General features: G+C 42.1%; 1 protein-coding gene across 1 annotated transcript; it reads left to right on the top strand.

Moving 5' to 3' along the window:
* The first annotated feature begins 3,560 nt into the window (after positions 1 to 3,560).
* On the top strand, positions 3,561 to 11,082 carry LOC120809661 (neuroepithelial cell-transforming gene 1 protein). The gene is made up of 12 exons (XM_040163637.2): positions 3,561 to 4,014; positions 5,281 to 5,347; positions 5,492 to 5,551; positions 7,266 to 7,373; positions 7,477 to 7,641; positions 7,743 to 7,805; positions 7,911 to 8,007; positions 8,187 to 8,263; positions 8,358 to 8,615; positions 8,728 to 8,898; positions 8,988 to 9,174; positions 10,082 to 11,082. The coding sequence occupies exons 1-12, from the start codon at positions 3,872 to 3,874 to the stop codon at positions 10,411 to 10,413; spliced, it is 1,728 nt and encodes a 575-aa protein (XP_040019571.1). The 5' UTR covers positions 3,561 to 3,871; the 3' UTR covers positions 10,414 to 11,082.
* Positions 11,083 to 12,901: the final 1,819 nt, after the last annotated feature.

Raw genomic sequence — 12,901 nt, 5'->3', positions numbered from 1 at the left:
CTGAACTTAAAACTGCTCAGATCTTTCAATAAATACTTCAGGAACCTGGATGTCCATTCTTCTTTGCCTGGGTTGACAAGCCTCCGTGTTTATGCCGTGATGGTGGAGACCTTTCCGCTCTTTCCTTCGTTATCTTGCTGCCCCACAAGCACACGACTGGACATATTCACGGGGTTATTTTGCATGACGATTCAACCAGAGACAAAAATGTTAGAAATGCAGAGGGATACAGTGATGACTAGTTTCATTGGATGTGTCTCAGTCGTGGCCTGAGTTCGGTGATGCAGAGCATTTAGTTTCATTTTGTTTCACTTAAATGATCCAGGGTTCTTTTGGTGTGATCCGACAAACCTCATCCTTTACTAAACACATGATTTATGCAGTATTTTTGTGTTTATCTAGACGGGATTCGGCCCGTGAACGTGGTGGGAAGGAGGGGGAAGAGGAGGTGTGATGAACAGTGTGTCATAAGATAAACCTTCACCCCCTTCTGCTCCTGTTCAAATGAAGCCATCTGGAAACAGTCATGAGTCACAGCATTATTATTAGACCTGATAGACCTGGTACCTTTAGGTTGTACATTTCATTTCACAGAGTTTCCACAGCTCCGACCATCATGCATTCGTTTCTTCTTCTTCTTTCACATATTAAGGTTTTAATTTATCAATGCTTACCAATAATAAATGTCATCATAATCAAAAGTGAATTTTCCCACTGAAGTATCCTGATGTACAACAGAAACTTTATATGATTGTTTTAATGTGATGAGTTTGGCCTCTTTAGGTGCAATACCGGGAGACACGAGGGGTTTCCCTTTGAACTTAGTGGGACCACTGGTTTGCCTACATGGCTTTCAGTGTCCAGCCTCCATCCCAAAACAACACACTGGACCTACACCTGCATCCAATCTGCAGCAGGAAGCTTACAAGTTCATCTGTCGCAATATCAAAGCTATCTTCTCCATGTCCAACATGGCTTGTATTGCATGTCTCAAGCACAATGCACTGTCTATAAAAACAACGGACTGCACTCGGAAACTGATTTCATTGGGTGAGGTAGATGTTTGTACCCCGTCTCTAGCACCATATGAAATCAGTGTTCCTGGAAGTGGATCATCAGCACGTACAGACGCTCAGAAACTGAAGTGTGATGAAGTTTTCATAATGCCACAAAGTACGGAGAGAAGTCCATTCTCCGGATTACTCTTCATCCCAACGGGGAACAGCTGCTTGTCTGCTTCCTGGAAACTCTTTTCTCCCTTTGTGTCTGACTCAAACATTCTTTTCTCATGAATGCAATTTCAGTGGTCAATTCCGGAATCGTTATCTTTGTTTAAAGACAAAATGAGTCTGATTCTCCTGAAATAAACTATGTATAGACTCATGCCAAAACAATCCCTCTCAATGATTCCTAACCGTGTGGCAATGCCCGTCCTCTGCCTGTGCTGCCTTTTCTTTTCCTTTGTTCCAGGTGCCAGCACATTACCACGTATCTCCCATCAGATGTAGTCTTGGAGTGTTTTCATATGAACAACTGAGGATAAGCTCTTCATTGCTGAAAGAGGGCAAAGTGCGGATACTCCTCCATGCCATCGAAATGAATGGAACATACTCAGAAATGGTCTTTACCTCCATACAATGATCTTTTGTTTTAGCAAATGTGCTATTTAGATTTGATCAAATAATTGAGGCATGGCTACTTTTTGAGGCAAACTATTTTTCCTTTGTACATTTATAAAATACTGGAATAAACTTGTAGTTTTGTGAAATAATTCCTTGATGCATACAGAACATCTTAACTAAAGGAGAATCTTCTGCCAGTCCAGTCGGGAAAGGTAGAAGGTTTAGTTGAGTTTAGTTGATCGATAGGAGAAAAGTCATCCTAGTATACTTCTGGGCCCACATCTGCCTCCAAGGTTCCCACACCAGAGAAGAGATTGGGTGGATTGACGCTTTCAGACTGTGATTCTTCTAAATTGGTGGAACGCCATAACCAACTTCTCACACTGTTTGCTTTAATTTGCGGGTTCGAGGGATATACCAAAGAGCGAACGTTACTGTTCACCTTTCTAGAGAAGCAACGGCGTCACTCTTAAAGCGCTTGTAGCACTATCGAGGATCCATCCTCCCTCACTCGTGAACAAAACCCTGAGAGTAATTTTCTTACGGTATTTATTTCCTCCATTACATCCATTTGGGTCTTGATGAGGCTTTCAAACAGTTGCCTCTTTCATCTGTGACAGAATTTTTAAGGCATGACCGAAAGAACTAGGTCACAGGTACAAGCGGCCAAAATGGGTTTCCTCAGGAGAGTGGCTGGCGTCTCCCTTAGGGATAGGGTGAGAAGCTCAGCCATTCGCGAGGAGCTCGGAGTAGAGCCGCTGCTCCTTTGCGTCGAAAGGAGCCAGTTGAGGTGGTTTGGGCATCTGGTTTGGGATGCCTCCTGGGAGCCTCCCTAGGGAGGTGTTCCAGGCACGGCCAGTTGGAAAGAGGCCCCGGGGAAGACCCAGGACTAGGTGGAGAGATTATATCTCTGCACTGGCCTGGGAACGCCTTGGGATCCCCCAGTCAGAGCTGCTAGATGTGGCCCGGGAAAAGGAAGTTTGGGGTCCCCTGCTGGAGCTGTTGCCCCCGCGACCCGACCCCGGATAAGCGGCTGAAGATGGACGGATGGATGGATATATATCATATATCCATGTGTTTGTTGGATTGTGTTTGTCCCAGGCAACTATATAAATGCACACAAACTGCATGGTTTTTGTACAATACATAGTAATAAAAGATTCTATTTCTATGCTACATGTCTTATTCTGCATAAGGAGACGTTTCAAAATGCCACCCTGACTTTGCGAGGACACCATAGCAGTTTTATTTAGCCTTTAGGTACGATTAAAGTGGAATGGATGGTCATATCCCGCAAACACATCTCTACAGTATCTTCAAATGGTTGAAACATTTGACTGCTTTCCTCCCTTCAGAGACAGATCTAATATAAACTAATTGTTGGCACAAGCAAGGAACACATAGCTTTAAATAGAGAGAACATGATGCGTAACAGAGAAACATAACATGTAAATAATGGAAACATAAAAAATACATAACAGAGGAAAGACGTGGAGACATGAAAAGAGACAATCCAGTTTTTTCTTTCTGTTTTGAGACATTTTGAGGGTTAATCATTTTCTGCTGAGTCGTTAATTGATTTAATGTCTTTGTTCTCCCAAACCCTGAAAAAGTGTGAGGAAAGATGTATGCATTAATAACAAAAAAACATATATAAAAACCTTGTTCCACTGCCAATATAACATCCATTTTCGTAGGTATCATTAAACGTATTGGGCTCAGGAAAATGTGAATTTATACATTGTTATCAGTCTAATGCACAGAAGAACATCTTTTAATTCAAGGTGGGCCAGTTGTAAATGTTCTACCAAGTCTAAACACTGAATTAAATGTGTAGTTTTTATGCAAACCACTGTCGGTAGCTATTGTCATTATTGTTATGATTATTATAAGTACGTTATTATATATTCTACCGTTGGCTTGTTGTCCGTTATTCCCACCGGTAACAAACACAATGTATGCATGATACATTGGTCCGTGTAGGACCTACATTCAAGGTCCTTTTAGTCACACTGGCCACTCCCACCTCATGGTATCGCAGCAACGGAGCTCTGAGCCCTCTCCGGATTGGTCCATTTCCAAGAATCCGCCATATTCAAACTTCCGCCGTGGTGTGTGTTCTGTTGTCACCGATCTTCTGCTTTCTTTGTACACATCGGGCCGTTTTTCATCCGACTGAGCTCTGTTTTCGTTCGTTTAGCCATAAATATCTTAGTAAAAACTGATCTCGAAACGAGGCCTCCTGCCAAATGGAAGAAAATGAAGAAGTTCGAGGGTGGACGGTGGGAAAGAAGAAGCCGATACTTCGCAGGATGTCATCGAGGACGTCCACCACCAGTGTCACTAGCGCCGCGGAGCCCTCTCCGCAGCCACACCGGATAAACCCCAAGAAGTAAGAAACGTTAGATCACGTGAAATAAATGTGATAACGTTTTATGTCATTATTTGGGTATTTATTTGGAAGCTGGGGTTGTGATATTAAACGCTTTTAGCACCTCTCGAGCTAACGTTGGTTAGCATGCTGTGACGGGCAGGGCTGTTATTGTAACTGGCACATGATGCCTTCATGGCCACCTCGGAACTCATAAAGCGTTATTTGCTATTTGTTAGACAGCGTGTGGCTGCTGTATATGTGAAGGTAAGCTGTACGTTATAAGACAATGAACGGCTAGTTTTACCTCTCTCATTTACTTTTTACTCAATCTGCGAAAATCTTCATCGTGCAATCTGCTGGTTAACGTTATGAATACATTTGTGTAACTACAACATAAATACGAATGGACAGATGATCCATTATGGCTGCAACTAATTTACGTTAATATTTGTAATATGGATTAATCTGTGGATTATAAAATAGGTTTTGAGTAATTGTATACTTCATAATACCTAATACTAGTATCTCTTTACCAAAACGCTAAAACGTAATGGTATTCCATTTACAATGATGTGAAAAAAGAAAAAAACAATTTTAAAGATGGAATCAGTAATTACTAGATAATAGAGTTCAGAAAATACTTTTTATTAGCTTTAATTACATTGCTGAATTCCAAGAGTGAAGCAATTTTACTATATTACTAATAACGTAACGACGTGGCTTCCAGATGAATGCAACTACCAATATATTTCATCCTTTCCTCTGGTCTTTCACTGATCTCTCATAATTCTGTTATTGTCAACATGACTGAAAGGCAGAGTGTAAGCAGCACAGTGTGTTCTTCTGACTTCGGCCTTGAAAACACCCGTAGGCGGTCATTCACCAAGAAGAAGACATTGTAACTCTGCAGCTGGATTGCTTTGTCCATAACTGAGTTTTATTCTGCTGCAGGGGAGAGCGGCCCGGTTCCTTATATGGTTATTATTAACCGCCCTCCGTCAACATCGACAGCGTTGACATGACTTGAAACACAACACTGACTGAAGCAAAAATGGCAGAAGCCATTCATCATGTACATCAAATGTTACCAAAGCTGAAATGCTCCTCAGTTGGTGTGCTGTTAGTGGTGTATTTCAGTCTGCACGTATGATCAGATCCTTTCCGTTTCTTTATCAGTAGAAGACGAAGAAACATCTTCAGCAGAGTAGTGGGCAGTCTCTCAGGGATGAAGTCGATATAAACTTGTTGTGGATGATCAACTCTTATGCGTTGCATTTCCCTCAGACCTCCTCTGCAGAGAGGCAGCTCCTTCACCTTCCGCACTCCTGGGACTCCGTGGGACTTCAGCCTCGTGAGTTAATAATGAAAACACAACACCATGTTGTTTGCTTGCAGCGTTCGCATCCATTTACATGACTGTTTATTCATATTTTTATAAAAGATGTATAAAATGTACAGACTCGTAAAACCACTTTGTATTCTCATGTTTCTACAGAAGAGAAAGCGCAAAGAGAAGGAGGATGACACAGTCAGTCTGTCCAGCTTCGACCTCAAGGTGAGAGTCCAACTGTCTGCTTTGTGCAGGTGTAATGTTGCACGCTTTAACGCGTCCTCACAACAAACTTTTAATCCTTCTGCATGACTCAGGTACACAAGCGGACAGCCGTGAGTGCGCCTGTGTGTTGTGAGCTCTGGATAATCCCAATGCGCCTGGCGCAAGCGTCTGTTTGAGGAAATGATAACGGCGACACAAAATCTGATCCATATTGCCCTCCAGTGTTATCACAGACTCTTGGCTCAGCGAAAGGGGTTTAATACCTTTCTCTAACATCGACAACTTGGAGATCCCTTTTGATAACGCGACATCCAGCTTACTTAAAAGTCAACTGTGGCAATTTTTGACCTGGTTTAGAGGGGTTTCTCTGTAGCAGTGGTGTCAAAAGTATTCACATTCATTACTCAAGTAGAAGTACAGATACTAGCGTTAAAGAAGACTCCTGTAGAAGTTGAAGTATCGACTCAAGCTTTTTACTTAAGTAAAAGTATAAAAGTACGGGTTTCAAAACTACTTAAAGTATAAAAGTAATGTAAGAAATTCCATTAAGGACAAACTCTTAATGCGTAACCTCGCTCACACAACACGTCAGTCCGTTACAATGTGATCAGAAGGCGTCTGCAGATCACGTGACCTGCCGTTGGGATGGTGGAAACATGGCGACATTCAGAGACACAACAAAACAACACGTGTATCTGACCTAAACAGATAAAACCACAACCCATTTTCCAGTGACACGAGTCAGAGGGCGGACACACACGTTGTTCGCATTGATGAGGTAGACTGCAGTGTCTCCCCCAGGTTTACTACGTCATGGGGGGGGGGGGGGGGGGCACCCTGTTTATAATGATGGGAAACACTGAACTGGCAGCGGTCGGTTATTAAACATGGGCCAAATAACCAGTATGTTCAGGCTTCATGAGCAAATACAGAATCCCTGTGTTCATTTGCAAAGCCGCATTAAGACACACATCACTTTATTTAATACGCTGCTTGCAAGTCGCTGTGTGCCACTCTCAATAAAACATTTAGGACAAACCCACGGTCACGAAGATGCTCATTTAACGTTACGTGAGGAAGAGGAGGAGGAGGAAGAGGAGGAGGGTCCATGTCGATAAATACCAACTTCCCGCCACTTTTCCCACCCGGTGTCGCTCCGATCTGCCGGCGCATCGCGGAGAAAACCAATCGGGTGTCTGGATGCTAAATGTTTATACTTCTCATCCAATCAAATGCACTGTCCTGATAGCGCCATTTATCTGGATGGTTTTTTTTGTGTGTGTGTTTTTGAACTGCGACAAGCCGGAAGTAACGAGGCTGTTTTTGTAAATGTATGGAGTAGAAAGTACAGATATTTGCGTGAAAATGTAACGAGAAGAAGTAAAAAGTCATCTGAAAAACAAATACTCCAGTAAAGTATAGATACCCCAAATTTCTACTTAAGTACAGTAACGAAGTATTTGTACTTTGTTACTTGACACCTCTGCTCTGTAGTATAGATGAGACCTAATAAAAGCTGTGCCTAGTAATACATCAAATATTATTTTGTCAGTAATAAAGGGAATAGGTAGATCTTTCATCTAGTTTCTTTTTTTATCAGGCTTTCAACAAAATTACAGCCATGTTTTTAACAATGCCTTAGTATTCAATACTACGATCTACACATCAACACTGACACATTAGGCTGAAAACAATTTATTTCCTTGATTGCCAGGAACCCAGTACCAAGCGTAACCGCCCCCTGGCTAAAGTTTCATCGCTCGTCAACTTGATCTCTCCATCAAAGAATGGAGCGGTGCGGCGCTTTGGTCAGACCATCCAGGTAAATGCGGCACTCTCGTGGCGCCCCCTCTACAAACTTGCATTGTAGTGATTTAAACGTTTCTTTTCTACCGTAAAATAATGTATTGTTTTCCTCGTCTCAGTCAATGTCACGTGGCGACAGCAAGTCACCAGGGACGTCCCTCAAAGCCGGCAGCAAGACAGCGGGTCCCACTCCCACCAAACGCAGAAACAGCACGCTGTGGTCAGAGACACTGGATGTCCATCAGAAGAGCACCTTCTCTACCAAAGAAATCAAGAGACAAGAGGTTCTGCATATGTTGCATTGCTGTAAACATTACAGCACAGCCATCTCAGAAGTCTGTAGCGCAGAAAAAAGTAACTCATCCTGCTGGGGTTTCGTTTTCAGGCAATTTATGAGCTTTTCAGGGGAGAGCAAGATCTCATAGAGGATCTCCAACTTGCACGAAAGGTTAGAAATGCCTCATTTAATATTATACAAGAAAATAAATGCATTTATTCCCCCATTTTATCAACCTTCTTTTGTGCTCACAATGCTGCTTTTTCTCCCAATTAGGCATACCACGATCCCATGTTAAAACTCTCCTACATGACCGAGGAAGAATTGGCTCACATATTCGGGGACCTGTATGCATACATCCCCTTACACGAGGGTAATTTACCACCAAACAAACGGCCTCTTATATTAAAACTGGCTTGAGCCTTCGATCACAGGAGGTCATTTCAAAGGGCTTTACGGGCTTTACAAGAACACTATTACAGTATTATTCAGGCTTACTGTATGAAAGTAAAGTGTTTCTGACTATGTATTTGCTTTTTAAACACTCTGCAGATTTACTGATGAAACTGACGGAGGGAACTGGCCCCGATGGAACAGTAGCGCAGATTGGACAGATAGTCATTGACTGGGTGGGTGTTGAAGACTACTTAACACACATTAGCATCAAATGTTTCAAAAATTTCAGCAACGCGAAGAGATGTAACTTTTATCATATGTTTTCAGCTGCCTGGTCTGAACGCTTACAAAGGCTATTGTAGCAATCAGCTGGCGGCAAAAGCCCTGCTGGACCAGAAAAAGCAGGACAAGCGCGTCCAGGACTTCCTGCAGCGGTGCCTGGAGTCGCCATTCAGTAGGAAGCTGGATCTTTGTAGCTTCCTCGACATCCCGCGGTCACGCCTCGTGAAATACCCGCTGCTGCTGCGAGAGATCCTAAAACACACTCCTGCCGAACACCCAGACATCCCCAGCCTGGAGAGAGCTGTATGTTATCCAAATGACATGTATTTGCAGTCACAGATTCGTATTAAGCTGTGATTATGTGGTCTTGTGTGTGACAAATTAGCACCTGATCATTCTTTCTTTAATTCTCCAGATCACCATAATCCAGGAGATTCTGTCTGATATCAATGTGAGAAAGGGGGAGTCTGAGTGTCAGTATTACATAGACAAACTGGAGTATCTGGATGATAAGCAACGGGACCCTCTCATTGATAACTGTAAGATTCTACTTTGTCACGGCGAGCTGCGGAACAAAAGTGGCTCGGTGAGAATTCGGATTCCTCTCTCTATTATTACCATCTAAATACATTGTGTCTCTGTTTTATCGTTTTATATTATTGGGTTTCTTCACAGAGGCTCCATGTGTTCCTCTTCTCCGAGCTGTTGGTTCTGACCCGGCCAGTGACCCGGAATGACAGGAGCTGCTTCCAGGTTTATCGACAACCCATCCCTATTCGGGATTTGTCTCTGGAGGACCTGCAGGATGGAGAGATCCGCATGGGGGGCTCCTTCAGAGGGGCTTTCACCAATGGCGAGAAAGGTGGGTTGGGTCGATTTGAGTTGAGCTTCACCTGCTGGCAGAGTGGCCGAGGCATGTTGCATCAGCCATTTATTAAGTGATGGAATGTTTTATTTATACAGCAAAATCCAGGAAAAGTTTTTGACTGAAAGCCAATCTGAGATTTTGCTTACTTTGTATTGAAAACAATCTAATTACAACAATCATTCGTTGCTGCCTTAACATTGGACTAGGGTTACAAATAAGCAATCCAGAAAGAACTTCATACCCTCAAAATGCGCCTCACAAATGTTATAATAGTGTTTCCCCTCCCTACCATTATAACCTGTGAAAGAGTGTGCAATTTAAAAAAAAAATGTTATTTTTAAATCCTTTTTTGTTGTTATTTTTCCACGCACGGCTGTTCCACACTGACATGAATATGTCCGTGTGAGCTCCAGAGTGACTACTATTACCCCCCCTCCCCTCCTGTAGTTGTAAATCTAGGGGAAACACTGTATAATAATTTTGATATTATGAAAATATTTTGAATGTAACTGTATTTCCACCACAGTACCTAGAATACTGCTTCTCACGGCATAGCAACGTAAACTTGTGTATGCCTTAATGTTCAACTTTGTACACATTTAATCCAGTCAAAATTTCCCAAAACTGACGTTTTGATTAAAAGAAAGTATTTAATTTTGGTCACATTTACATCCTTGTATGCCAAGCATCACGGCAGTATCTGTGTCAGAAACGTGTCTTTGGGTGCTTTTGGGACATGTGAGTTTCAGTTCTTTTTTGTGGGGAAAGAAGAACATGTCCTGGTGCGTGATCAGAGTTTGTAAATCCTGTTATTGGAGGACCATGGCAGTAGATTTTTGCATCCCACACATGGCTGCTTGTTGTTCAGCGGACTGTATCTCTTTTCTTTCTGTCCCTCTAGCCAAGAATGTTTTTCGTGTGAGCTCTGTGGATCCCTCCCATGGCCAGTCCCACACCCTGCATGTCAACGATGTCTACCACAAGCAGCAGTGGCTCAACTGTCTACGCAGTGCAATGGCGCTCCAACAGGAAGCTCCACTCGGCGCTCAGCAGGAAGGAGCCAGAAGAGCCAAGCGTCGCTCCTCCACCATCTCAGTCACCATCTGTGACGAGGAGACGGATGAGAACTGCCCGCCCGTCTGTGGCCCTAAACTCAGGCCTCAGACGCTCTCCAAAACCAGATTGAACCAGAAGTTACAAGGCTCACTAAAGAGGAAGGAGACTGGAGTGTAGACATTGAGCACAGCACCTGGTTCCTGTTAAACAGAGATGAAACAAGAGTCCTGTGAAACAAGAGTCCAGTTTTGTCTCGTCTGTCAGTGAATTTCCATGCAACCACTGTTTTTGTGCTTTTGCTTTCATTGTAGGTCTCATTGAAAAGGTCTCTTCAATCATATCCGTCCAAATGTATTGTAAAAATTATAGTCTTTGAAAAGTGTTATTAGTTTACAAAACAAAAAAAAACAATGTGTCAGTGTTACTGAAATATGTTTATACCAGATAATTGTGTGTGCAATTCTGTTGGATTCTATTTCTATTTACATGTTACATGAACAGCTTCATACCACTTGTAGTTCCTGAAATTGAGTTTCAACCTCTCATCTAGTGTCAACACATCTTTCTGCTGAAAATGTCAATTCATACAAGTGTATAGTTGTAAGTGCTATCGGTGCCAAGATAAGGGATCAGGGAACTAAGACACTGATGGCCGCAGCTTTCTGTGCAGCAAGCCTTTGCGCAAGAGAACTTCAGCTTTTTTGAGATGAGGTGCAAGATTATGAGCTGAACATTTATACAAACACTGATGATGAACACGATTAAAACGTATCTTGGAAAATGTAGATGTATTCGGAGAAAAACTGTTGAACGGAAAATGATAAAGCATTTAGTTTGTACACTCAATGGCTCCTGAGTATACTATACTGAGATATCTACATAAAATCGGATACATTTTTTACCAATTGATACGGCCGCTGCCCGTACAAAAGACCCACTGTTCTAAGCGGCAGTTGGGACATGCTGTTTTGTCATAACGCTGCACCTTGAACTTTGACCCTCGTGCTCATTACATCAACCGCCGGAGCTAGTGCAACAGAATAACCAGAAAAGCCTGCTGACACGCCTCACTGCAGAATGTGAACTGTCAGTTGGACTCCCTGGTACTTTAGGCATATTGCGTTTAGCACAAGATGTCTCTGTAATTTTCTTTTACTGTTGGCGTAACAGTTTGTTGCAAGTTGGGTCAAGTAAACGAGCTGAGAAAAACTTTAGTGTGTTAACTTTCTCTCAATGTCTTGAAAGTCAACATATTTTATAGCATATAGTTTTGTTATATTTTTAATTTCACAATGATACCGTTGTAAAACCCACTTGTCGATGTATGATCTGCAAAATCATTAAGAGAGCTTCCTTTATTATTATTATATTACAAGTAAACTATATCGAACTTTCTGTTCTAGTTTGAACCTGCTGTAGGCTAATGATTGTCAACAGTAACTCGCAAAGACTTCTGATAAGGGAGATGCACAAAGTAATAAAGCATTTATCTTTTTAAAATCCACACCGGCAACAAAATGAGTTTCACTGAGGTAAAAGCAGTTGAGGAACCAAAACTAAGTTTCACAAAGAGGAACTAACGCTTGACTTAATTATATCAAAGGAGACAAACCTCCAATTCTAGTTCTCTTATATGAAGAAATGATATGTAGAATTATATTAACCATGTTCACCAGACTGAATATGGGGTGCAGGTAAGTGGAGAACGATTAAGCTCATCCAATGAAACTAACATGTCCACCAAATGGCTTGTTCCAGTTTCCTATTCCTTTATGTTTTACAACCTGCCTTCCTAAAGGTGATCAGTGGAGACAAGTGGCGGCTGTGGTTCAGGTAAATTCAAATTACGTTTTTAGGGTTTAAAACACCTCCCTCCACATACTGGGACTCTCTTTGATTCACAGAATCAATATTTGTTCATCGCCATTTGTTCAAACCATCTTTATCAGATACACATTTATGAGGCCTTCATACCCATTCAAGAAATTCTACTTGCTTTATGAAGGGCTACTATCCATCACATTTTACCACACGCCTTTCATAGATATCTATTTCTTGGCTTGCCTACTGACATTCTTACTATCTGCTTATTATCTTTGCGTTGGAGATAAATTGCCTTCAACTGACTCCATCGATTGCCCGGATATAGAAGCAGGAAGTTAAACAGGAACTACTGTCACACGGGCCGTTGCGGTTATTCCGGTCGAACAGGAAGTAACACCAAGCTAAAACTGCCAGCAGCGGTCGAGCTGCCAGTGATGTCAGTTTAAATTACTGGGTTGAACGCTTATATCCTCGAATCATTCGAGCACATTTCATTTTACATTTGACGGTGTACCGGTAGTTATTTATCTAACTTTTTGCTGGAAATGTAACGTTACTTCTACGGTAACGGTAGAAGGGGGAGGGGCCTGAAGACCGGACGTCAGAAAGACGTCATGAATCTTAATCCACCCGATGAGCCTAAATCTACCCGATTATTTAGCAGTTAACAGCTATATTTATTGGTTCATCCCGTTTAAAATAAAACGGTGTAAATCTTCGAGTGTGCTTCACTGGTTTTGTGTGTCTTCATTTAGACGAGCGTTACATTTCTAGTGACGTTTGAGGTTTTGTGAGAAAAACGCTGGTAAAGAGTCTCCGCGTATTTGGTCAAGCGGGTAGA

The sequence above is a fragment of the Gasterosteus aculeatus genome, chromosome X, assembly GCF_964276395.1.
Source record: "Gasterosteus aculeatus chromosome X, fGasAcu3.hap1.1, whole genome shotgun sequence".
In the NCBI taxonomy this organism is placed as follows: Eukaryota; Metazoa; Chordata; class Actinopteri; order Perciformes; family Gasterosteidae; genus Gasterosteus; species Gasterosteus aculeatus.
The sequence above is the reverse complement of the archived record's forward strand: the minus strand, read 5'-3'. Positions and strand labels throughout refer to the sequence as shown.

Bases quoted from the DNA above. Each gene is read 5' to 3' on its own strand.
- LOC120809661 (XM_040163637.2), top strand. From the start codon at position 3,872: ATGGAAGAAAATGAAGAAGTTCGAGGGTGGACGGTGGGAAAGAAGAAG. The intron at 7,642-7,742 runs GTTCTGCATATG...TTTCGTTTTCAG, and splicing joins AAGAAATCAAGAGACAAGAG to GCAATTTATGAGCTTTTCAG. The intron at 8,616-8,727 runs GTATGTTATCCA...TTAATTCTCCAG, and splicing joins TCCCCAGCCTGGAGAGAGCT to ATCACCATAATCCAGGAGAT.